At 46.9% G+C, this 26838-nt stretch overlaps 1 protein-coding gene across 1 annotated transcript; it reads left to right on the top strand.

The window, feature by feature from the left end:
- The first annotated feature begins 741 nt into the window (after nucleotides 1-741).
- Nucleotides 742-15897, top strand: SALL1 (spalt like transcription factor 1). Its single transcript, XM_058527796.1, has 3 exons — nucleotides 742-886; nucleotides 9782-13210; nucleotides 14342-15897. Exons 1-3 carry the CDS (start codon nucleotides 811-813, stop codon nucleotides 14776-14778), a joined length of 3942 nt encoding a protein of 1313 aa, XP_058383779.1. The 5' UTR covers nucleotides 742-810; the 3' UTR covers nucleotides 14779-15897.
- Nucleotides 15898-26838: the final 10941 nt, after the last annotated feature.

The raw sequence follows: 26838 nt of genomic DNA, 5'->3' as shown, positions 1-26838 counted from the left end.
AGGAGGGAGGCCGGGCTGCGGGCGGGAGGCGGACCGGCGTGGGGCTGGCTCTTCCCCACTCGCTTATTTTTTTTTATGGTGGTGGGGGTGGGCAGCTTTCTGGTAGCTCTTAAAGAAACGAAGAAACACTCACGAAACGGGACTTCCTCCCCCCAAATCCCGCCACGGGACTCCCGCCCCCCGCGGGCCGGTGCGCCTAGCGCCGGAGTTGGGAAGTTCGCCGTGCGCTCTCAGCCCGGGTCTCCAGCCCCCGCCGCCCGGCCCCACCCCCACCCGGGGAGGCTTAATTCCGGGGAGGGCATGCTAATTCGGGTCGGCCCAGCCCGGGATGGGGGGGGCCGGGGGAGGGGGGGGGCAGCCGGGGCGCCGGGTGCGCAGAGGCGAGGAGGCCGGCCCCCGGCGGCCGAGCCGCGGAGTCCCGGGCGGTCGCGAAGAGGGTTAACCCAGTGCCGGGCGGCGCGGCGCGCAGAGCCAGCCCCGCGGCCGGCTTATTGGGCCAGCGCTCGGAGAGACAGGGGTCTGCAGCAAATCACGAACTAATTGATTAAGGCGAGCGGGTTTGAATAGCGCTGGCCCGGTGCCAATCGCCTTTCAAAGAGCCCCTCTATGATTAATCGCAATGCATTATTGATAATCATAATTATAGCAGGACACATGCGCGCTGCGCCCGGGGCCGGGGAGCCGGGGAGGGGGCGGGCGGGCTGGCGGGCGGGGGGAGCCGCCGCCGCCGCCGCCGCTCGATTTCCGTAATTTTGAGAAGATTTTTTTTTAGTAATTTTTTATTCTGCCCCAGCTGATGTTTGAGCCAGCATGTCGCGGAGGAAGCAAGCGAAGCCTCAACATTTCCAATCCGACCCCGAAGTGGCCTCGCTCCCCCGGCGAGATGGTGAGTGCTCCGGCCCGCGCCGCGGACACACACATGCACACACACGCACTCACACTCACGCACACCCGGACCCACGCACACGCGGCTGGCCCCCGCGCCCACCGCCCCGCCGCCGCCGCGTCCCCGCTCGCCTTTTCGACCCGGCGTACTTTTTTTTCTTCTTTTTAATTTTCAATTTGCCTTTGCTGGGCTCACTCTGCCCCGGGGAAAGCAAACACTTCTCCCGGCAGGAGCTTTCCGGAGTTGCTGGGTCCTCCTGGGGGGAGGAGAAGGGCAGGCCGGCCTTGCTCCTCCGTCCCGGCTGTTCCGGGGAGCGGAGCCCGGGACCCGCCGAGCCGCGGCCGGGCGCGGGTGCGAGCGGAGGCCGTCCGCGCGGGGCCCCCCGCGCTCCCCGTGCCGCGCCCCGCGCCCCCGGCCGGGCCTCGGCCGCCCCGGCCCTGCCGCCTGCGGGAAGGAAGTTTACTTCGCGCTCCTTGCCGAACTCCGAGCTGGGGGAGCCCCCTGCGCTGCGCCGCGCCCCCCCACCCCGACGCTCGCACTGCGCCTGGGCCCGCAGCGCCGAAGGGGGTGCCTTTGGGGGTTCAGAGCTGCAGGAAGATGGGGACCTGTGTCGGGGCGCCCGCGCCTGACCCGCTGGGGTCGCGGCCCGGGTGGAGAGTGCTCTTTGCTGCGGGTTGCTCCCGAGACGAGTGCGGGCGGACGGGGAAAGTGTCGGGGTCCGGCTACGCAAGTTTATCCCCGCGTCTTTTCTCCTAACACATGCATCCCCCGCCCCCAAGAAATCTTTAGATTCGATGTGCGCCCGCTGAGGATCGTGGTACCCCGTACTTCCAGGAGTCGTAAGGGTCGTTTTCCAGGGCTGGGAGGCAATCTAGCCAGAGGAGAATCCCCCTGAAACCCAGGCACTCGCTTCCTCCGGTGGAGGCGACAACCGCGGGGGCCCGAAGGGAATGAACAAGTCGAGAACAAAGTTTGTGTGAGGCAGCTAAGGCCGAGAGAGGGAGAAATCCGGGCAGGGAATTTGGGGTGCCGAGGGAGGACACCTCGAATCCCTCCTTGTCCCTCAAGGGGTTTCACTTTGGGGGCCTCCGACCTCCCAGGCCCAGCGCCGGAGGCGATAGAGCGGCGCTGGGCTCGGTTCCCCGGCAGGATGCCCGCCTCTCGGCTGCGGGAGGACGGGGGACAACCCTGGCGGAGTCTCGGCGGCTCTGGAAGCCTTTCGGGATGCTCGAGTCCCGGGCGGTATTTTGGGGATATGGAGGAGGGCGCTGGACCCCGACAGGGCTCAGAAGCGTGCCCTTAGATGGGCACCTCTGTCCACTCGACTCTGCGGCCGCCCGGGGCCCGCGGTCCCAGGGTCCTTCCCTAGAGGCCTGCTTCTCAGCCGAGCTGGGGCGCAGGGACCCGCGCAGAACCCAGCAGACAAGCCAAGGGACTCGCACTCCCTTCACCCCGGCTGTCGGGAAAGCAGATTCCTGGCGTGGGGTCCCGTAAGAAATTGGGGAGAACTGAGACGGATTAAGAAAACTGTTTACAATATCTGTGCCCTCCATCCCAGTACTTTCTCAAGCTTCAAGCCTTACCTAGAGTCTCTGGGGTTTCTCAGTCCACTGGAAAGAGCCCCTGAACCCCGCTTTCCGTCCCAGGCGAAACCCGGGACGTGAGGTAAATGGAGGTGAAATTACCCAAGGCCGCTGCCACCACTCGGAGTATTTTTCCCGATTTTCTCGGCTGGTTCTTCTGCTGCTCGCCCCCACACCCATCTTTCCTAAAGTTTCTGGTGAGACCATCCGTACCGTAATACTGTTCAAGTTAACAATTTATATAGGAAAAACCAAACGAGAGGAGAAGAAAGAGATTTTGAGTCTTTTTTGTAAATCTGTACCGATTTTATACATTTTCAAAGAATAAAAAGACTCGGGCTTCGCGGAGAAATGATGCTTGCTAGGTCTTTGCCTTTCTCCTGTCGCCTTCTGAATCCGGAATTTTTAATAGTTAAGGCTTCTCATAAAGCGATAGCATAAAAGGAATTCACTACTTCTTACCATTATTATTTATTAGGACTTTTTTTTAAGTTTATTTGAGCTTTGAGGTAAGTTAATTAAGTAAGTGAATCAAGTTTCCTTTCTTTCTTTTCTCTTTCTTTTGTTTTCTTCTTTCCTTTCTTTCTTTCTTTTTTATCCCCCAAAGCCGGTTCATTGTCCTAAGAAGCAGTAAACTGTTTAGGGGCACCCTAGGAAACACCCTCCTCCCAGCCCCCTTTCTCACCTCTCCCCACCCCCTCTTTTTCTTCAGTAGTAATAGTTTTAGGTTATGACTGTTTTTACATGGTTGAACAATAAGTTTGGGAGAAGCTGCCTAGAGGGTAGATTTTGTAATAGGGTTACAGGATTTAGTATGTTGTAATAATATTAGTACACAACTAATCCTCCTCAGCGTCTGACTTACAGGAGGGCCTTGCACACTCTAGTTCTTTTTATTTGGGAACATTTGTGCGATAAATGGAACTGAGAGTTCATGACACACCTCAAAGTTACCTTCAAAAAATCACCACCTTTTCTGCTGTGAATTCAGCCATCTCCATTCTTCTTCCCACACAGAACACACACTTGTGGGGTTTTTGGTTTTTTGTTTTTGTGTTTTTTTTTAACATATATGAAGGTTGTTAAATTTTTAGAAGACCAACCTTAACTCAAGCAATGTGGTTACCTTCTATCTTGAAGTGGTCTTAAAATATGGCAAATGAAATATTGAACCTACCAAATTAAACCTAGTTGGTGCTCTTCAATACTAGTCCTTCCGATTTTATGACTTCTGCCCAGAGTGGGACCTCAAAAAGTTTGGAGACCCCGGTTGCATAGCCCTGAGGGGGTGATTCGCAAGGCAGAGAGCAGCCAGGACTGCGGGGCTACAGGTCACACGTGTGTGTTTGAGTGTGTATGCTCGTACAAAGAAAGCCCGAGCCACACTAAACAGCCGCCCCGATAACTTCATCAGAACAAGTTCAAGAAAACAAGATGATTTGGTCAATCTTACGATGCTCTTATTTTAATTCTGCTGTAGTGCTGCTGTAAGACCAGAAACACCCTAAAATAAACTTGGGAATTTTTCTGTTTCTAATGAAACCAAGATTATGGCAAATGTGACTTGTCTCTTAAATGATATTCAACAAGTCTTGAATTACTTGTAGAAAGATGACTGCCACTGGAAAAATTATTTACTGAGATAAATAATTCCGAGGAAAGGGAATATTAGAATCTAATGATTTTGTACATGGGTTCTTGACTAGAAATGTGGATTTCAGTTGTGTGTTGTGTATGTATTGGATTTTTCTTCCTTGGGTGGTGGTTTTAAGTTTCCTGTAACTACATGGATGGGCCATTCATTTACTAAAAAAGTATTTTGGTGCTCAGCTTTTTCAAGGAAAAGATAATATTGGAAGAAAGATAAAAACATCATGAACTGTAGATGAAACATTGACTTTCATATAAAGTATCATAAAAATTCCTCTTATTTATATTAATAATGAAATTCTATTATTTACCAAAGTAATTTACTCATTGTGAGCAGCTTAACGGCAACACATTGATTTCTGGGCCCAAAAGGTTAGAGAGAACTATAATTAATTGCTTTTTTTGAAAAACCTACACCTGCAAGATAAGGCAGTTGGAAAGAATTCATGTTTAATCAGGCCTATTTTAAGTTTGTGGCATAATGGAAGATTCTGGATGAGAAAAAATGCAAACTGTTTAGGGGGATTTGCTTCGGGCTACACATACTTCCTAAAACGTTAAAAACAAATACAAACAAACCAGCAAAGTGTAGTTGGGCACGAGAGAGTGTGTGCAAAGGTGAATTTGTGATACTGAATGTTTTGGGGTTATTTTACATCAAGTTTTACCTATGGTTTATTGGCACAAGTGCCAATTTATACATTATTCTTTGAGGACTTTATTTCATTTCTTTCCACTTTTGCAGGTAGCAAGTTGTCTTTATCAGCAGTCCTTTAGAAGGCAGAAACCCACATTTTTAATGTGGAGATCTTACTGAGAACCTGGGGAAGAAATAGGTAGGCTAATAGTTCTCTAAGTTTTTTGAAATTGTGAAAAGCCAAGCTTTATATAGTAACCAGAACAAATTCCTTCTGCAGTCTTAATTCGGTTTTTCTAAAACATACCCTGCTGCACCTAGCCATATCTTCCAAAATATTCTTAGATTACCAAAACTAAAGTAGTTTAGCAGTTTAGCAAAGGAGATGCTGAATTATCCTAAGAACCAACACCCCTCCCCCCAAAAGAAAAAGGTTTTGTGTGCCAGGCTTTAGAAAACCTAGAAGTGTCGAGCTGTTTTAACCTTTGTGAGCCTCCTCCCATGCAAAGGTGACAAGGTCCAGATCATAATATGTCCTTCAGTATCTTCCCAGTGACCCCCAAATTGAGGCTTGCTAGTCACTTAGCAGGAAGTTAGTAGTTTATTTTAGTTTCACCTTATCAGCTTGGCTTCTTTTCCTAACCTTATTCCCCTGTCACCCTCAGATGCCAGACCCCCAAAGGGGAAGATTGACAGGTAGTTCCCATAGCTCAGTTTTACCCTCAAACAACAGGGATTTAGTTTCTTGTGCCTTTGCCAATGTTTATGTAGTCAAAGTTTAGATCTCGCCTTAAGGAGTCTCTCTTTTACGCGTCACTGGAATAGGAAAGCCACAAAGAAGTTTTTGAACAAACCCTTGCAACTGGAACCCCATCTAGTGTTCAGTTTGATTCATCCAAGGGGAAGACATTTTTCCTCTTTCATTGATTGTGTACATTAGATGGGCTTGTATCACTATTTTAAAAGGAGGGTGTTGTCCGTGTTATTTTTTCAGAGATTTCCCTTGTATGCTTCCACCCAGAATACCCTAATCTTGGTCAGAACACTGAAGAAACATGAAGGGTGCCAGGAAATTTGTTATTTGGTTGCCTATCACATAAAGAAAACTGAAGACATTAGAAAAAATAAGCATAGCATATGTTGCAGTGTTTGAAATTTCTTTGGACTCTTAAGCTGGACATTCAGATTCAAGCTTTTCCCAGGTCTGTGCAAAAAAAAAAACAAAAAAGATAAAAGACCAGTCAATCAAAAACGTTTGCGATAGCCTTTCTAAATTGGCCTACGAAAAGGAGCAGCCTGTTAAAATTATAGGCTCCAAAATTACAATCATGAGAAGTTCTATTAAAAATGTTAATGTGATTTTAAGGTAAGGGGAAGCAAAGGGAAGGATCTTTCTGAGGAGCTCAAAAAAGGAAAACTAAATGTAGTGGGGTAGGGTGGTTGTTTTGTTTTGTTTTGTTTTTTCCTGGCTGGCTAAACCTTTCTGTGTGGAGCAGAGTTTTATTTTTGTTTTCTTAGTAGAGAGATAAACTGGAACCCTTCAATATTCTGTCTCCTATTCTGCAATGTTTGGTTCAGATGATGAAAAACTAACAAATTTGAATTGAGCATCAAGTACCTAAATAGTACAACCAGAACTAAATCATCTGAGATTTTAGTATAAATTGGATGGAGCTATAAGCTCACCTCCTCCCCCTCCAAAAACCCCCAGAAAATTCCAAATATCCTTTTGTGTGTACATACTTAGAAACCACTACTTCTTAAATTTTCCTATCTGACCAGAATTACAAAATTACTTTAATTTGCATGCAAAATACATAGAAAAGGAACTGGAATGTTATTTTCATCATAGTACAGGGAACAAGGCAACTGTATTTACTATAATAGGGTCACCAGTTGCAATCCTGTGTAACATTATTGAGAGAGATACAAGATAGCAGACAGTCAGAAAAATGAATAAGAACATAGGAGTTTATGTTTGTGTATATGGATCTTATTACAACTTAAAATATTCTCTTTGGTAGTTAAAAATTCAAACTAGTCCTCATGTTTTATCTTTTTTTTATCTTAAGCTCTTTCATTGGAATTCTGTTCAGAAAGCAGATAGATTTAAAGTTAAGAACTATTACAGTGTAGCGACACCTGCTTTTGAAATAAATCAAAATAGATACCAGGATTTTTTTTTTTTTTTTTTTTGGTGTTCATAAACATCAGGAAATTAAATTAGTTGACTCTGCGGTGGGATCAAATGTCAGCTTATTAAAATGTTGTGAAAATCTAAGCTAAAATATGGGCAGCTTTTTAACACAGTCTCTTTCTTGGATGCAAGCATGCATTTATTTTTAAGTATCTATATTTTCCGTCCAGTTAGCACAAGCCTAAATATAAAAATGTTCAGGTTGAAAAACTTGAAAATTCTCAAGTGAGTCTTGAAGCAGGACAAATGCAGAATTTGAGCACAAGAAAGTAATAATCAGTTCAATCCTGTAAAGTAACCTTCTTTTTATTTTCTCTATATATTATGAGAATATCAGATGTTTGCAAGTTATAAAGAATTAAAATGCCCTTTAATCGCCAGCACAGATGTGCTAAATATTTGAAGCAACTACATTGTAATGTGTACAATTGATGAAGTCAGTTTTCTGATTTCCCTTGCTAGTTATTTAGTTCTGAATCTGTCATTATTTGTCTAAGCCCAGCTGACCAAGCAAAACTGTGTTTTAAAGTGGCTTTATGTTTTGATAAATGTGAGCTGGTTGAAAAGTATTTTCCACTGAATGCAGAGCTTAATAGAACATGCTGACATAATAGTTTTAATGCATTTTGTTGAAAATGTGTGAACAAACAGAATAGCTTTTGTTCCTTCATAATTGGCTGTAAAAGTAGATGGAAACATAACCATTACATATGGAAATGTGCAAAGAGAAAGAAATAACATTTCTGTTGAATATATTAGGAATTGCATTTCCTAGTTTAAAATAAGCATCTGAAATGGATGCATCATTTAAAATTGGTTGTCAAAATAAGAAGCTTTAAACAGAATTTTTGTCACATTATTTTTGTCCCAAGTTAAGCAACATAACTTTAGCGAATTTCGTTTAATATTTTGTTTATATTATTTTAAGGCAAGGAGAGAGAAAGAAAGTGCTTAAAACAGCACCTTGAATGTGCATAGGAATCCGGTGCCAATTGGGATGATTAAACATTAAATTAAGACTGAATCATTATTGGTATTTTCTGCTACAACTAAGATTTGTTTGGTATTGTTAACGCATTTTGCACTATACCCTTGTGGAGATTAAAAGATGAGTATTAGGAAAGCTAGCTTGTTAAGTAGAACTTAGCTACTCAGATAACACTCTCAGTGAAGAAAGTGTGCATACATTTGCCATACTTTACCAGGGCTCCTAGTCAACTTTGGCTTCTCTCACTCAAATAGAGTTAAGGAATTTTCAGAAGTTAGTATTTAGCTATTAATTATATTTTTGGGGATGCAAAAATACTCAGGCTTTTTTTGATGTTCACTGCAAAAAGGCAAACGGCTGGCTTTTTCGAGTTGACTCTAAGTTTAGCGAAAAAGCAGCATTTTGATGTTGCATTTATTCATATTTGCAATTAGTTTTTTTTTTTCCCTGCAAGTTTTCTGGGAGATTCAATTTGGAAGTCATGGAAACTAACTATTATCTGATTCAGTTCTGCAGAAAAGCATGCAGGGAGGTAATCCTTGAATTAAACAGTTTTTTTTTTTCCACAGCCTTCGGAGATGACCACACACCATTTGTACAACAGAAGTTGGTGTTCCCCATGCTGGGCAAACAATGGGACGCCATCCTGTCTTTGAATAGGATGTTAGCTTGGAGTTGGAGATTTTTATGTTTAATTTACAAATGGATCTTAGTGAGAAGAAATCTGAGCAACCAGTGGAAACAAACATGAAATAAAGGGATTTTTATAATGAAAGGTTCAGGACAATCTGTTAAACAATTGATAACAGTTAAGAGCAAACTGTTTTTAAAGGCATTCAGACAAGGAGAATTGCAAAGCATTTCCAAAACTCTAAACCAAGAATTATTTCTTCACTTCCCCTTAACTGCACATCCTTCTTTAAGTTGATGTTTAATCAGAAATGTAAATCTTGTACCAGTTTTTATAGATATAAAGAGCACTTTTGATGAAATATTTAGAGGCATAATGTTGCCATTTGGAGCATAGTGGCATATATTCCTTGATGAGTGGAATGGTAGCCAGGGTTGCATTCTTTAATTTTAAAAATAAACATGCCATGGGGTGATATATAGGTGCCAGGCAGGCCTTGTAACGGATTATGATCACTGTGTTTCTCTTCATTGTGTGTGTGTGTGTGTGTTGCTTTCTCTTTTGTATTCAACTGAGTCTTGAGGAACAGTCTGCGGCATTTGCTCCTGATGTGACTAAAGTGTGTTTGCCATGGATCGGACTTAGTTCAGGTTCTAGGTAGGGGCTGGAGGTGATTTTCAAGTTGTCAGTCTCCAGCTTGGTGATATGCATTTTTTCCCCCTTGTCAACAACTGATTGGAACCTGAATGACTACAAATTAGTTTAGTGACAGAACAAACTATCACAGATATCTTTGAATCGGTTGAAAATGAATAAGGTTGACAGAAACTCAAGAGCCTAATAAGTCCTCAGAACGGTTGCTGGACCCTCTCTGGATGGGTGGACAATAAGGTGGATAAAATATTGGAAATCAGTATTTTGCTATGGAATTTCATTATGCACCAATGTCTTCAGTTCATAGTATTTTATATTTTGACGGATTATCTGAAGGCCATGGCTCTCTGAGATCCCAGATTGATAGGCATTCCTCCAACATCCTTAAAATTTAATAATGAATGTTCTTAGGCAATATTGACTGGTTTTCAGGGGCGATAGTTTTGAGTGTGCAGGTAGACAGTGATTGATCAACCTCTTTCTGTTTTTTGAAGTCGTCAGTGACTCTGTGTGTCCTGGCTCCCTTTCTAACCCTGCGCCTTTTGATGTTTGCAGGAGACACAGAGAAGGGTCAACCGAATCGCACCACTAAGAGCAAGGATGCCCACGTCTGTGGCCGGTGCTGTGCTGAGTTCTTTGAATTATCAGATCTTCTGCTCCACAAGAAGAACTGTACTAAAAATCAATTAGTTTTAATCGTAAATGAAAGTCCAGCCTCCCCCCCTGAAACCTTCTCTCCCAGCCCCCCTCCCGATAATCCCAATGAACAGATGAATGACACAGTGAACAAAACAGATCAAGTAGACTGCAGCAACCTTTCTGAACACCAAGGACTGGACAGGGACGAGTCCATGGAGGTGGAGGCCCCGGTAGCTAACAAAGGTGGCAGTGGTGCTCTGAGTGGCAGCCACAGCAGTGCCACCCCAAACTGCAGCAGCAACCCCTCCACAGGTACCTCAGCGATCACAACCTCTCTACCTCAACTCGGGGACCTGACGACACTGGGCAACTTCTCCGTGATCAACAGCAACGTCATCATCGAGAACCTCCAGAGCACCAAGGTGGCAGTGGCCCAGTTCTCCCAGGAAGCGAGGTGCAGTGGGGCCTCCGGGGGCAAGCTGGCCGTCCCAGCCCTCATGGAGCAGCTCTTAGCTCTGCAGCAGCAGCAGATCCACCAGCTGCAACTGATCGAACAGATTCGTCACCAAATATTGCTGTTGGCTTCTCAGAATGCAGACTTGCCAACATCTTCTAGTCCTTCTCAAGGTACTTTACGAACATCTGCCAACCCCTTGTCCACACTAAGTTCCCATTTATCTCAGCAGCTGGCAGCAGCAGCTGGATTAGCACAGAGCCTCGCTAGCCAATCTGCCAGCATCAGCGGTGTGAAACAGCTACCCCCCATCCAGCTACCTCAGAGCAGTCCTGGCAACACCATCATTCCACCCAACAGCGGCTCTTCTCCCAATGTTAACATACTGGCGACAGCAGTTACCACCCCGTCCTCGGAAAAAGTGGCTTCGAGCGCTGGTGCCTCCCATGCCAGCAACCCAGCAGTCTCGGCATCATCCTCACCAGCTTTTGCAATAAGCAGTTTATTAAGTCCTGCGTCTAATCCACTTCTACCTCAGCCGGCCCCTGCTAACTCGGTTTTCCCCAGCCCTTTGCCCAACATCGGAACAACTGCAGAGGATTTAAACTCCTTGTCTGCCTTGGCCCAGCAAAGAAAAAGCAAGCCACCAAATGTCCCTGCCTTCGAAGCCAAAAGTACTTCGGATGAGGCATTCTTCAAACACAAATGCAGGTTCTGCGCGAAGGTCTTCGGGAGCGACAGTGCCTTGCAGATCCACCTGCGTTCCCATACTGGAGAGAGGCCCTTCAAGTGCAACATCTGCGGGAACAGGTTCTCCACCAAGGGGAACCTCAAAGTCCACTTTCAGCGCCACAAAGAGAAATACCCTCATATCCAGATGAACCCCTATCCCGTGCCTGAGCATTTGGACAATATCCCCACGAGCACCGGCATCCCATATGGCATGTCCATTCCTCCAGAAAAGCCAGTCACCAGCTGGCTGGACACCAAACCAGTCCTGCCCACTCTGACCACTTCAGTTGGCCTGCCGTTGCCTCCGACCCTTCCTAGCCTCACACCCTTCATCAAGACCGAAGAGCCAGCCCCGATCCCCATCAGCCATTCTGCCGCCAGCCCCCCAGGCTCTGTCAAAAGTGACTCCGGGGCCCCCGAGCCAGCTACAAGAAACCTGGGTGGGCTCCCAGAGGAAGCCGAAGGGCCCATGGTGCCACCGTCCAGTGGCAGAAGTGAAGAGAGCAGCGTGGTCAGCGGCTCAGCCCCGGCGGTGAGCAACAGCACTCTGAGCTCCCCAGCGGCGGACTGTGGCCCGGGCAGTGCTACCACCTTCGCCAACCCTCTGTTACCGCTCATGTCCGAGCAGTTCAAGGCGAAGTTTCCTTTCGGGGGACTCTTGGACTCAGCCCAGGCATCAGAGACGTCCAAGCTTCAGCAACTGGTAGAAAACATTGACAAGAAGGCCACTGACCCCAATGAGTGTATTATCTGTCACCGGGTTCTGAGCTGTCAGAGCGCCTTGAAGATGCACTACCGGACACATACTGGGGAGAGGCCCTTTAAGTGTAAGATCTGTGGCCGGGCTTTCACCACGAAAGGGAATCTTAAAACCCATTACAGTGTTCATCGGGCTATGCCCCCGCTCAGAGTCCAGCATTCCTGCCCCATCTGCCAGAAGAAGTTCACTAACGCTGTTGTCCTGCAGCAGCACATTCGAATGCATATGGGAGGCCAGATCCCCAACACCCCCGTCCCTGACAGCTACCCCGAGTCCATGGAGTCTGACACAGGCTCCTTTGATGAGAAAAATTTTGATGACTTAGACAACTTCTCCGATGAAAACATGGAAGACTGTCCTGAGGGCAGCATTCCTGATACACCCAAGTCCGCGGATGCGTCCCAAGATAGCTTGTCTTCTTCACCTTTGCCCCTAGAGATGTCAAGCATCGCTGCTTTGGAAAATCAGATGAAGATGATCAATGCCGGCCTGGCGGAGCAGCTGCAGGCCAGCCTGAAGTCGATGGAGAATGGGTCAGTCGAGGGGGACGTCCTGACCAATGATTCGTCCTCAGTGGGTGGCGATATGGAGAGCCAAAGTGCTGGCAGCCCGGCCATCTCAGAGTCTACCTCTTCTATGCAGGCTCTGTCCCCATCTAACAGCACCCAGGAATTCCACAAGTCACCCAGCGTCGAGGAGAAGCCACACAGAGCAGTCCCAAGCGAGTTTGCCAACGGTTTGTCTCCCACCCCACTGAATGGTGGGGCTTTGGATTTGACATCTAGTCACGCAGAGAAAATCATCAAAGAAGATTCTTTGGGGATCCTCTTCCCTTTCAGAGACCGGGGTAAATTTAAAAATACCGCTTGTGACATTTGTGGCAAAACATTTGCTTGTCAGAGTGCCTTGGACATTCACTATAGAAGTCATACCAAAGAGAGACCATTTATTTGCACAGTTTGCAATCGTGGCTTTTCCACAAAGGGTAATTTGAAGCAGCACATGTTGACACATCAGATGCGAGATCTACCATCACAGCTCTTTGAGCCCAGTCCCAACCTTGGCCCCAATCAGAACTCGGCGGTGGTTCCCGCCAACTCGTTGTCATCTCTCATCAAAACAGAGGTCAACGGCTTTGTGCACGTTACTCCTCAGGACAGTAAGGACACCCCCACCAGTCACGTCCCGTCTGGGCCTCTGTCGTCCTCTGCCACATCCCCAGTTCTGCTCCCAGCTCTGCCCAGGAGAACCCCCAAACAGCACTACTGTAACACGTGTGGCAAAACCTTCTCCTCGTCGAGTGCCCTGCAGATTCACGAGAGAACTCACACTGGAGAGAAACCCTTTGCTTGCACTATTTGTGGAAGAGCTTTCACAACAAAAGGCAATCTTAAGGTACCTCACCCCATCTGCACCTCACCCACCCACCCCCTCAGCCCTCCTTCTCCTTGCCATTGATTATTCATAACACGTGCTCCCAGAGTCATCAGCCCAGATATTCAGGGAGAGAATTCTCGCGGCGGAGCCTGCTGCATGGAGCTGACCGTGGAGAAATGTGGGTGCTCGTGCAGGTCAGGATCATGGCGGGGACCAGGGCAGGCTGCAGCTCACTGAATGTCAGAGTGCACTGAATAATTTGGTACCTAAGCGAAGCAGCGGCCTATCTCGGTTGTCTCGCTAAGTGCACCAAATGAATTGCTTTACCTACCAAGTAAGACAGCCCGGCGTGGCCGTGGGGTATTGATTAAAGACCTCCACGTGGCCTGTGGCTGCCCATATCACTTAATAATTACAGTTCTCCTCGGCGTATGCATCTATTTTTCAAAACTATGCAGTCCAGCATGGTTTGTTTTTCTAAAAACAATAACATCACTGCTCTGCTAATGGGTATTATGATAATTGATTATACAGCATTTCCTACTGATATGTGTTGAAAATAAAGCAAATATGCTTAAGTTCTGAGCAACAGTTGAGCACTCTTACTGTGTACATTTTTCTGTTGACAGAGTATTCCTCTAGAGATTGCTGCCAGTAATATGAGATGAATAATTACTTGCTGGCTTTTCTCTCCATGCACGGGCCCTCCAATGGGTAATCAGTGAGGGGTACTTTCTTTCCATCTGAAAAGGACATTTATAGGGTAAAGGGTGTCAGATACAATACTTACCATTGCAATGAGAGTGGACATAACAATTCTAACCCTGAAAGGAGCTATCTGCGACTGACTGGCTTGCTTGAGGCCATTATAAGCTAAATACGGGTAATAAAAAAGGAGTAAGTAAGGCATCTTTGCCCAGGAAGAGGAGAGGCGGCCCAGGGCTGCAGAGAGCGAATGTGTTATTACTAGGTGACTGCAGTGGATGGTTCCCGTTTCCTTTTCCACTGTCTGGCACGTAATAAGAAGAGACATCTCGGCCACTTGCTTTGCTGAGTGTTGGGATATGAGTTGAGACAGGTTCAACTATTAAGCTTCTCCCTCTCTCTCTCTCCCCCTTTTTTTTCTCTCCCTCTCTCCCCCCATCTCAGGTACACATGGGCACTCACATGTGGAATAGCACCCCCGCGAGACGGGGTCGGCGGCTCTCTGTGGATGGCCCCATGACATTTCTAGGAGGCAATCCCGTCAAGTTCCCAGAAATGTTCCAGAAGGATTTGGCAGCACGGTCAGGAAGTGGAGATCCTTCCAGTTTCTGGAATCAGTATGCGGCGGCGCTCTCCAACGGGCTGGCGATGAAGGCCAATGAGATCTCCGTCATTCAGAACGGTGGCATCCCTCCAGTTCCTGGAAGCCTGGGCAGCGGGAGCAGCTCACCTATTAGCGGGCTGACGGGAAATCTGGAGAAGCTCCAGAACTCAGAGCCCAACGCTCCCCTGGCCGGCCTGGAGAAAATGGCAAGCAGCGAGAACGGAACCAGCTTCCGTTTCACCCGCTTCGTGGAGGACAGCAAAGAGATCGTCACGAGTTAAAGCAACTCTGGCTGGAGAAATAGCGTTCCTGCTCAGAACGATATCCACGGTTGCCTCCTACTCCTGTCCCCGTCCCCCTAGCCTCTGGTTCCTCCAGATCTATGAACTACAACATTATGAAGACATTCTTTTGTACCTTGTTAAACTTCTAGAGTTCTAAGAAAGCTTATTTATTAGTGATATAACCTTGCTTTGCAAACAGAATGCAAGCATTAACTTTGGTCTTCTGTATTTTGGACTAAATACTAATTGACTAGAGTGCTGTAAACTTGCTGTAACATTTATGGCGATTGCAAGTTGCCCTGCTAGGCGGTCTTAATCTGGCATTAACTTATTTTCTATATCCAGTTTAATATGAATCTGGTGTTGATGCAATGCCTCAGTGATGCATTAGATCTCTAATAAAGTCTGTATATAAATGTACACTTTGATCCTGCTGGAAAATTTTATCAGCAAACACATTGTCTAATCTTTCAAAGCAAATTTCAGGAAAGGACTGAAAGTACAGATTGAACAGTGTGGTTCTTGGAAAGTTTTGGTTTTTTGATTTTTCTTCTAAAATTCAACCTGTTTTTCTTTTTTTGTAGATTTAACCATTTCCGTTTGGAACTGCTATTTGTTATTGTGCTTTTTACTTGAGTCGTCCTCAATGTTAATAAGTTTCTGTACAGTAATAAGCACGCAGAATTCTTTAGAGAAAATACAAGTGTTGTTTTGGTAGTTGAAACTGAGACGTAACATTTTGCCTTGTAGGTATATTCACAATAGGAAATGTGTGCTGGAATTTCACAATGCTGCTAAGTATAGCATCTTGAACAACCTTCAGTGGAGAAAATGTAGATGCTCTTGTATATACAATAAGAACTATCACTTTCATTAAAATGTACATATGTTCCTTACAAGAGCAAATGCTTCTTCTTGATCAAGAGAGCAGGTATAGTGTTTGTTTATTTTGTATTAGGTATGGAAGAAAAAAAATTGGACTGTTACATGCACTTTCTTGGAAAGTTGAAAGGAAAGGGGGGGTCCAATTTCTTTAACATTTAATACTTACTAACAACAGAGATACTGTAATTTTACTCAAGTAATCAAATACAATTTTTTTTTTGCAACAGATAAAACAAAATACTGTGTCTGTGTTTTTAGAGTGCATTTCTATTCAGCCAGCCCCCGAAATGTATTTTAACATTTCCCCAGGCATCAGTAAATCCTGTATGTGAGTGTGTATCTCTCTCTCTAAATAAGGAATTGTAGGAGGCATAACAGAAACAGGTTTGCAGGGGCCTGTGTTTTCTTTCCTTTTTCTTTCTTTTTTTTTAAGTTGGGAGGCTCTAGATATTTTCCCACTATCTATTACTTGTTTGGCCACTGTTTTCACAACCCCCCCCCACACACACACACACAAAAGGAAATAAAGGAAATGAAATAAAAAGTTGTCATTGGAGGTGTCATGGGGACAGGTAAGTCCTTAAGCAGGACATTTGTGCCCATTAAGACTTCAACTTCATTTCAGCTGTGCTGTTTTCACTTCCCTTGAGTCAGTTGTTTTTTTTCAGGCGGCTGAGAGCAGCATTGCGAGGGTTATATAATCTGAGTCTGAAACTGGGCCTCAACCCAGACAGGTCAACATGTCTTTATTTAATTAGTCTTCTAGGCATTAAACACATGCATATTTGAAAGAAAAAGCCCATTACAAAGGATATGTAGAGTCGACTTGAATATTTCACCATCAAATGCAATCTGGTTCTTCCTCTCTCCCTTTGTTCTAGGGGAAACACGTTTTCCTCCTGAGCACTATTTTGGGGTGAGCAAACGCACGGGGTGGAAGTTGGTGTCCAGAGGGGTCGGTGAATTTTTGCTTGCAGGGAGGTGGTGAATCACCGGCCGCTGGTGGCCCTGCGCCCAGGTAACAGAAGCCTCGGGGCCGCCTTCCAGTAGAAGTTTCCACTGGGGCGCAGGCCGCTCTGTGGCCACTCTGGGCCGCGCTTCCCCAGGCTGGGTGGTCTCGGCGCCTGGGGGCGCAGGCCGGGGGTTCCGGAGGTGGGCGCCCCCGAACCTGGAGAGGGCGGGGATGGGGGTGTGTGCGGCAAGATGATGCAGAGAATCTTCCTGACGTTTCAGCACGCGAACATTTAGAGGGCGATATTTCTGGATAGCACCCCTCCAGTCCCGGCCTCGCCGCCCCAAGAGAGACCCCTTTGCTCAAGAGTGGGGACAAGAAGAGAAGACCAGAATTCTGGCCAGAAGCTCTTGTTCTACGCGGGCCAAACGGGGATGTTTTCGTTGCGATGGAAGCGTCCATCCCCTTCCCAAGGCTGGGCGCGGGGAGGGGGGGTCTGCTCCCGGCCTGCGTGGTCTTGAGGTTGGGGAGCTTCTCCCGGAAGCGGCCCCTGCGCCCCGGGACGGAGGCTGGGGACGTCCTGGGGGGACCGAGGGCTGCCGGCCGCCGAGAGGGGCAGGCGCACACACTGGCTCCCGCGCCCACACCAGATCCCGCGCCCCTGCGCCTCGCCGGCCTCTCCAAAGCGGCCCAGTCGGCTGAACCCCGACGCCGTTTCCCGAGCACACGCTGTGCAGCTGGACTCGGCTCTCCCGTCCCCCTCCCCTCCCGTCACCGGTCCCCACCCACCCCCATCCCCGGGGCTCCCACACGCCGGCCGGGCGCGGGGGTCACGGCCCTGCGCCACCCCGGGCCGCGCGTCCATTTCCGCGAGGCGGGCGGTCCGGGGCGCGGAGCCGGGCGATTTTTTCTTTTCCCTCTCTCCACCAACCTCCTCCCTTCTAGCGTTTTCTGAAAGTGACTTAAGGGCAGCAAAAGCAGCCTTTCGTTTAGACGGATTTTCTGAGGCAACAGACGCCCTTACGGAAAGGTCGGAGCCTCAGGGTCTCCGTCTCCGTCTCCCCCCCGCCCCCTCCACTTTTGTCCCTGCCTATCCATCTATTGATCGACTATCTTTCTAATCTATTGATCATTACCTGCCCATTCCTCTCCAAAACAAGAAATCGCCCTCAGCCCTGCTTCCCTTCAGTGTGATAATTACACTCAGCCTTTCGGCTCAGCCCCGCGGAAGAGAAATGAATTTATATGTATAAAGCAACAGGGTTTATTTTAAGGCAGATGATGGTGCGTACCAAGCCCACCCACCTCCTCTCCCCCTCTCGCCAACCTTCCTGGCTTCTTCGCCTTTCTTTTCCCCTTCTGAAGCCTAAGGTGCATCCAGGTCGTTTTGGAATCACCGAAAACCTACTTTCCTGGGTTGTCGCTGCCTGGAATGATGACAGCTAAGTTCACAAAATTTTTGAACTAAAAATATTCATTTTGGTGACATTTTCCCCTCTTTTTTTTTTTAAATGTGAATTGTAAAAATACAGAAAAATACAGCGAATAATGGAACAAACCCCCTTGTACCCATCACTCAAAATGTACAAATGTTAGCAACTTGTCGGGGTTTTTTTCGGGTTTTTTAGTAACTGTGCTTTTCTTGTTCTCTCTTTCTGTCTCACTGTGTCGCTGTCATTTCTCACCCTCTTCTCTTGCCTATATTCCTTTGTGTTTTTTCTTTTCTCCCACTCCATCTCCTCTGCTCCTCAGCCCTCCATGAACACACACAGGGGCTTCCTTCTTTCTGGAAAATAGTTCCAGAATGAAAGAGCAGTTTGGTGATTGACAGGGACCTAGGGAGGAAAAAAGGAAAGAGACCAATGACAGACCCAAGCTGCCCCAGACCCCTCAGCCAGTGGCTGTGTGGGAGGGGCCGGCAGAGTCTGAGGGGACACGTTCCACAGATCAATTGCAGACACCTGAGGCTTACTTCTGGCTCTGAGTTTTCACATCCCAATCCACAAGGGCCAGATTTATTCACCTGACTTTTATGGGGGTAAGGGTGCAATTTTTTAAATTAGGAAAAAAAGAAGTGTTCATACAGAAAATCCTCAATGATTTGCAGTTGACATAAATTTCTAGCAGTAGATTATTTGCTTATTGTTTTTGGCGTGTTGTGAATGTCCAGAATGAGAGAACTTAAGCAAAAAAGCTCCCACTCTGTTAAAACTTAGCAGTCCTGTTAGAAAAATAAAGCATTGGAGTCTTGACTAGGAGTTACACACTTTACCCCAAATGAAACAAATGTCAGAGGGGGTAACACAGTGGGAAAAAATGTAAAGTGAATTTCAAAGGGCTCCACAGTGAAGCGCAATCTGAGATTCACAGAAAGTGGAGACGGATAAGACAGGAATTAGGTCATCTGGTCCAGACCCCAGGAAATATGTTTAGATCAAAGCCTGCTCCGTCAGAATAAACAAAAGAGGGCCCATTGGGTTCGACCAATATTTTCATCTCTGTGCTAAGAGCTGCTAATCTAACTGGCTTTATTTGATGAAAGGGGGTAAAAATTACAACTGTAAAAATGACTAAGTAAAAAAAATGTCTTCTCAAATATAATAGGAAGATAAAGATTTAGATTTGAGCTAAAAAGTAACAAGATCCAGGCCCAGATCAACACAAACTTCCTGGAATTTTAGCACTAAGTCAATTATCTAATCCCAGCCCATTGTTCCCTCCTTGCCGCCCCCCACCCATGCCATTCAGCATACCAGATGATTTACATAAAAAAAAATTGTTAAATTTTAACTGCAGTCTAAGAACATTGCAAGAGGCAGACTTTTGGGCTCACTTACTTAACATTCCTTAGGGACCCACTGCCCACCGGCCCCACTGTCCCTGCGCCCCCAGGCAGTTGTCTTGGTAGCCGCCGGTCTTTATTGTTGTGGATGGTTCTTTAAGCTCAGCACAAGTTTGGGCTCTCTCTCCACTAAGGGCAGAGGGACAGAGGCCTCAGTTGCATCATAGAAGCCTGGCTTTGGGTCCACACCAGCCGGCAGCCAGTGACGTTTTAGCAGCTAAGCCGAAGTACTATGTGAGGCTTTCATTCACCGCAGAGTTGATGACCTTAAACCAACTGCCAGGGAACTTTTGATAGATAGAAACATCCAGAAAGGGGACAGGAAATCCCAGAGAAGGAAAATTCACCCAGGCTAAATCCAGGGTTGTCGTTCCTTGCTGAGCCTGGTTTCCTCTTAACTGTTTAAACGTATGATTTGGCTCTTCTTGTGTTTCTACGTTCATCTGAGCTCAAGTTGAACAAAGACTCAGGGCCGGCCTGTCAACTTGGCTCTGGCCCTCTCTGAAGCCCAACGACAAGACGGGGGTGGGGAATGTGACCGCCTTTATAAACACCGCCAGGAACAGACCATCATCTGTGTGGGGCCCTTGGCTCTCGCCTCGCAGAGGGCAGCTCCAGGATCAGCTTTTTCCTTATGCTCCGTTCCGTGGAGGGCTTTCAAGACAAGTGGCGCTGTGTTGGAGGCCGCACAAGTCGATCTTTCCTCGTTAGACACAGGATGGGACCCGTCCAGCTCACTGAGCGTGGCTGAATCCTGACACAGCGCAGTCTGTTAGGACGTGGATTCTGAGAGGCCAGGGGTCATATCATTTTGTTGCAATCACAGCCACATCCAGTGGGAAGCCCAGACAGCCACCTGTACACATGGGTGAAGATGTCAACACTGCAGGCCCACTCCTGCTGTAAGGGGCAGAGAGGGGAAACCAGTCAGCTTGCAGAGTGCTTATGTCTTCAGATTTGGGGTGCTAACAAATGCCTCATCTCATAGCAGTCCTGTGACACAGGCAGGGCCACTGTCATTTACCAGAGGACAAAACTGAGACCCAGAGAACAGAGAAGGAACAGTTGGACTGGTGCTGTGGCTTGCTTGATAGCCAGCTCTGGGGTGCAGTCCTAACTTGCCTGATCCATGGACCGGTTTCCCCATCTGTACCTTGAGAGGTTCAATTTCCGTCAATATTTCCCAGTAGCTTCCATAGAGTCTTACCATGCTCACAATTTCACGTTATTGGAGTACCACCTATACTATTACTTGTTTGATAATTTTATTTAAATTATTCCCTTTTTAAAACTTAAGTATATTTATTTTAGGAGGAATAGGACACACTGGATTCGATTCTCTCCAATAGTCTTTCTAATCCTGTGCAAGAGAAATCTTTGCAATTCACGTCCATTTGGTGATGTGCCCCAAATCAAAACAATAAGAAAACATCCTGCTGCTTCGTTTAACTACATCCTTTCTGAGTTTTCTTCTAACCAACTGCCTCTTGCTTTAGACAAGTGTGAGGTCTGCGGGTCTTAAAAGAGTGTATTTCCTGGTCCCCATCCCCACCCTTCTACTTGTTAACACACACCTCGAAACTGGCCCAGGGTTTTCCAAACTGGGGGTTGGGACCCATTAGTACCCATTATGAAATCAGTCTAGTAGGTCATCACCAGCATTATTTTTTAAATAGAATAGAATAGAAAATATCAGAGTATGTCACACTCTCTAGTAAGGGGTAGTAAGTAGTGTCTTATGAAGTTCCTGTTTCAATTATGATTGTGTGTGCACACAGCGATAAATGTACTTCTTAGCATGAGTTGCCATCAAAAAGTTTGAAAATCACTGACAAAGGCCCTGAAAAATGTGGTTCTCCCCTCTATTTCTCAGCTGAAATCACAGACCCAAGGGCTGTAGAGAGGGGGCTGACAGTCAGCTGGGGAGCCGGCAGAGTGATATTAAGGCACGAGTAGACAACACAGCTTCCCAGTTCTCTTTACAATCACTCCTCCATTACGCAGGGTTTTCTAGCTGCTGCTTCTGCAAGTAAAGACAGGCTAGTGGCTGGGCTTATGGTGCGTTCTCCTCTCCCGGGCTACTTCCCCATGGAGGATTGTAATAGCCTTTCGCCATAAAGGGGATTTCTCCTAAACACACAAATGCAAAAGAGAAAACAAAAACCAAGCAGGAAAGCTTAATTACTACCACAAGCTGCACTGTCCCTTTAAGATCCCTCCCCCATTGGTAATTGGGCCCCAGCTCTAGGGTAGCTAAGATAACATCCCTCCCCAGTCCTGCCATTTCTAAGCATCCTTAGTCACTGTGCTAACTGGGGGGCTTACCGTAGCCTAATAGCGTGCAGTCCTGAGTAATCATTCCTAGAAGGGTCCTTTTAGAAACGCTGCTCAGATAGGGAGGTTGTCTGCAAACTTTAACAAAGATCAGACTCTAACTAACACATGCACGCACGAGCGCGCGCACACACACGTGGACACATGTTTATCTTCAGGCCTAGGAGTGGCCAGGAAGGAGCTCCTTTGGCGGTATAGAAGTTAGTGTGAGAGCTGGGGCCTCAGTTATTTAGATGTATCCCTTTCAATCTGGGTGTGGAAGTGACTTGCCCAAGGTCCTGTTGTTGGTTGAAGATCAGTATAGGGTATCCTGGCCTGGATTCTCAGTCCAATACTTCTTATGTAGATTGTAATAAAAGAGTTACTGCAGTAGTTCCCTTTATTGGCATCATTTCTTCAGCCCTCTCTTATCCACAACCTTTGCCATATAACTTGCAGTGCCGTCCCCGGGGGCAGGTGGACTTCCCCGCCTCTTTGGGTTTGGCGGTGTGAGATGCAGTAGAATCAGGCAGATTTGATGATGTGCCAGTTCCAAGCCCAGGCCTCAAGATACTCCCGTGTTTCTGTTTGTGCCCTTGTGTCCTTGTATTTCTACCGTCGTTGTGAAAAGAACATGCCCACGGGTCTCGGGAAATGAGTAAGAGCCATGTGGAACAGAGCCACTCCAGCTAAGCCCAACGAAGATCAGCCAAGCCGCAGCCAGCCGCAGGGGCCCGAGGGAGCCCAACAGAGCAGAGCTGACCCGCAGATCTAGGGGAATAGATGGGTGCTGATCTCAGCTATTGTGCCCGCAGGTGGGTCCTTACTTAGCATCACTGGGGCCATGGTTAACCATTTCAATAAGGCATATTTAGCAATTATGAAGTGTCAGACATTGTTCCAGATGCTTTACTTGAATTAACTCACTTAATCCCTGTAGTGACCGCATGAGGTGAGTACTATCATTGTGCCCATTTTATGGATAAGGAAACTAAGGTACAGAGAGGTTAAGTGAAATGTCCAATGGCACAATCCGGTAAGCGGCAAGAATTGAACCCCAGACAAGCAGGCTCCAGAGCACACGTGCTCAGCTCTTAACACTGTGCCATCCTTTTGCCCTGTCACAAATCTTCCCAAGAAGATTGGGTACTGCCAGTGTCTCCCAGCTAAACCCCAGACCCAGAATCCTAAAATAAATAAATTGAATCTCTGCACCTTCCCGTTTTCCTTCTCTATTTATGGGTTTCCAGAGAAGAGGACTCCCCCGGGATTCACAGGCAAGTGATCTGCTCTCTAAACACCTCCTTCTGACAGGAGATCCCTCCTGATCAGGATCCTTCGTGCTCGGCATGCAGTGTAGATAGAAGTAGCAGGGATCCACACTCATTGTGAATCCACACACTAATTCCCGTACCTTTCTTCAGCGAGTGCTGGATGCTTTCTGCATATGATAATCATTATCTACTCTATAAAAGACCTTGTTAATGCTTAGAGATCAAATTATTTTTGTATCTTCTCCACAGAGGAAATGATCCATCCACCCAGCAGTGTGTGGGGCTTTATTTCCCTCCCTCTTTCTCTCTCATGGGAAAACAAACCAACTGTTTTTCCCTTTCCTTTTCACAAACTGTTAAGTCATGCCATCTTTCTTGGAGCAGGGAAATGTTGCATCTGAATTATCACAGTGAAGAAACCGTTTGCAGGCATGGACAGCGGGTATGTTTTTGTCTCCCTGTAAAGGGGATCAACGAGATTCCCATTTCCTTATTTGCACAAAGCTAGATTTGAAAATTCCTGGAAAATCAAGGAAATGTTTTGGGAAGTAGTTAAAATTTTAGGATATTTAGGAAATCTGAGAGGAGGGTCAGGTTTTCATGGTCTGGAGGTGCTGTGGGCGGGGGAGGGAAGGAGGGGAAGACTGGGGTTGCTGATCTTCCCTCCTCTCTTGGTGTCCACCCCCTGATTGGCCAATGTATTAATTTCCTAGGGCTGCTGTAACAAACGAAACAACAGAAACTTATTCTCTCATAGTTTTGAAGGCTGGAAGTCAGTCAAGGTGTTTGCAGAGCCATGCTCCCTTGGAAGGCTCTGGGGGAGAATCTGTTCCACACCTTTCTCTGAGTTTCTGATGTTGCTGGTGTTCTTCGGCTTGTAGACATGTCACTCCAATCTCTGCCTCTGTTGTCACATATTGTTTTCCTTGTGTGTCTTCACATCATCTTCCCTCTGTCTGGGTCTGTCTCTGTGTCTCTTCACCTCTTCTTGTAAGGACACTGCTCAGATGATTGAATTAGCGTCCACGCTAATAACCTCATCTTCACCAGATTGCATCTGCAAAGACCTCATTTCCACATAAGGTCACATGCACAGATACAGAGGGCTGAAGGGAGGCTGTGACAGAATCTCAGGTGAGACATGAAGAGGACCTTTGAGGAAAAGGAAGAGTGGGAGGCTCTCTGGGTATTTTTGAGCAGATTTCACAGCCTGGAAAAGATACGGCTCTCAGAGCAAAAAGGATGCCCAGAGGCCTCGGGTCACCAGTTGGAGCCTCCCAGGCTGAGTTTGGCCTGCATATGTGTTTTATTTGGCTCATAAGGCGTATTTAACAAATTTGAAAACGTTGCCAACATTTGAAAGTCAGGAGATCTCATATAAAAGTTCAAATTTCCAGATTTTTTGGAATGTCAGATGATCTAGTGTTCTCACCTTCCCACATTTCAACAATTGGCTGGCACAAACGCTTGACTGCCCCCTTTGGATGGAGCAAACCCATCCTCTACTTTTCTTCAGTTCCCACCCAAACCACGTCACTCATCTACCAGCCTGATGGCCTCTGTTCTGTGCGCATTTGGCTTTTCTCCCAAGATGTGGTCCAGTCAGCTCATTTTGCAAGTGAGAAAAGGGGGGCCGAGAGGCAGAAGCACCTTGCCTTAGTGATGGATGCAACTACAGATTGATTCAGCAAAGGAAGGTTGGGTAGAATGACAGAATACAGCTCCCTTCAAGGTAAAGACATGAAGATATCAAAGAAGGTAATCCCCAGCATGGGGACATTTCAGGAGGAGGGCTCCATCAAGAAAAAGAGCTTTGGGTTCAGACAGCACCCTGGGTTTGCTGCAGACTACTTGATGGAGAAGCTAGGTAGAGAAAGAGAGAGAAAGATCATCTTGCATGCTGGAGTCTTTCTGCATTACAAAGCACTTCCACACTCTCTGTTTCCTTTAACCCTACTGGGCAGAGCAGATGGTAACACCATTCCATTTAACAGACGAGGAAACCACTGAGGTCTAGGGAATTTAATGAGACCTTTCTAGGGTTGTAAGTAAGTAGCAGAGAACTATTTAAATCCAGCATTTCTCTCTGCTAGCCCAGGGCTCTAACACAAAACTCACTATTTTAGGAGCTGTAATTGCCCTCTGGCAAAAAAGGCTCTCCCACCTTTGAGTTTGGAAGGTTCAATTCCGCCCCAGCCACAACAAAGACTAAAAAAGGTTGGCTTCCCCCAGATCTAGATCGAGTAATCTAGAGAGAGCAACCTCTAATTAACCACTTACCCAGAGCCTCCCTTCCTTTCCTCCGTCACACCTTCTCTCTGCCCTCACCTCTTTCCTTCCTTCATCAAGCGGCTATGGAAAGTTATTAAAACAGGAAGCACCTCCTAAGTGCCAGGCAGGTTGTGCCCAGGACTGCCCTCTGCTGCTCGTGGAGCGGTGGAGACCACCGCCGTGGAAGCCCACAGCGTGAGGTGAGGTGTTGTAGAAGTCCACACACAGGACAAGGAAGTGTAGCCACAAAAGGGGGCGGGGCTCAGGGAAGCCTTCCCAGGCCCCGGGAATGTGCTGGCTTGCTGGGTAGACTTTGTTCATTCGCTCATTAAGGAAATGTTTAGTGAGTACCTGCTCTGTGCCAGTCCCTGTTCTTGGTTCTGGGACACATCTGTGACCAAAACAGAAGAAATCCCTGCCCTCAGGTTGCTTACAACTCTTGTGAAACGACGGAAGAATGGCTCATGGGGCTTTTGGCGGCTACTTTTCTAAAAGCTGTCGCACTCCCCAAGTGGAGTATTAGTAGGTTCTGACCACATCACCGATTGTTGTGGAGATATCTACATTCTGCATCGTTAGGGCACAGAGAAATGCAACAGCCCGTGAGAGGGGAAGTAAACCAGACCATCATTGGCCACACACTAAGTGAGCGACTGCATTTCCCGGGCCTTCTGCTTCTGGAAGTCTGGAGGACAGGAAAGCCCTCCTACTTCAGAAGTCCTAGATGCGGGAACAGTCCTCTTCACAAGAGCTTAACCAGGAGAGTCACAGACTGTGCCCAGAAACCTGAGTAAAGCAGCCCCCATTGCTGTTCCAGATGGGGACGCTGTCTCCAGGCGAGGTGTCCTTGTCTCCTTCCAGTTCAAATGACCAACCAGGGTAGGAGCAAAGATCAGACCTTTTCCAGAAGAAACATCTTTATGACTGATGCAGGCAAAAAAAGCACAGAGTCAGCCACTGCCCCCAAATAAGTAAAGGAAAAATAGAAAAGATAGTGTTCCTTACCTACGAGTCGCCATTCATAGTTTGGGGTAAATCTGCCAACACCCGTGGGTAGGTAGGCTCATCTGTCGTCACCGGGTGAAGGGGCCAGTTGGTGAACATACAGAGGCACGCTTTGCTTCTGTTCTCAAGCCTTGTTGCATCCTACTTCAATATTCTTTTATAAAATTGAGTGCTGATAGAAATTGGGCCTTTCCTAATTGTAGTTCTCTTTAAGAGAACATAGCCCTTTTGGAGAAAACAGAGTGTTTATTCTTGAATTAGTGATGGTTGCTAGAAATAATAGCTTTTGGCTTCAAAGGACAAAGAGATAAAATTAGGAGCCGTGGTCAGTTGAAAGAAACTCTTTGATTAAGAGAGCCAGAATAAACACGGGGATCATATAAACGTGGTCTTTTCCTGACCACTGAGGGAGAGGAAGCAAGACCTGTCTTAGAACTAGCGAAAGCTGTTGCATTTAAAAAAAAAAAAAAAAACCTTCCTTTTTAACTAGAAAAGAGAGAGACAGAGACAGAGAG

The sequence above is a fragment of the Diceros bicornis genome, chromosome 32 (genome assembly GCF_020826845.1).
Source record: "Diceros bicornis minor isolate mBicDic1 chromosome 32, mDicBic1.mat.cur, whole genome shotgun sequence".
Classification (NCBI taxonomy): domain Eukaryota; kingdom Metazoa; phylum Chordata; class Mammalia; order Perissodactyla; family Rhinocerotidae; genus Diceros; species Diceros bicornis.
Note: the sequence above shows the minus strand (reverse complement) of the source record. Positions and strands in the feature narration are given on the sequence as shown.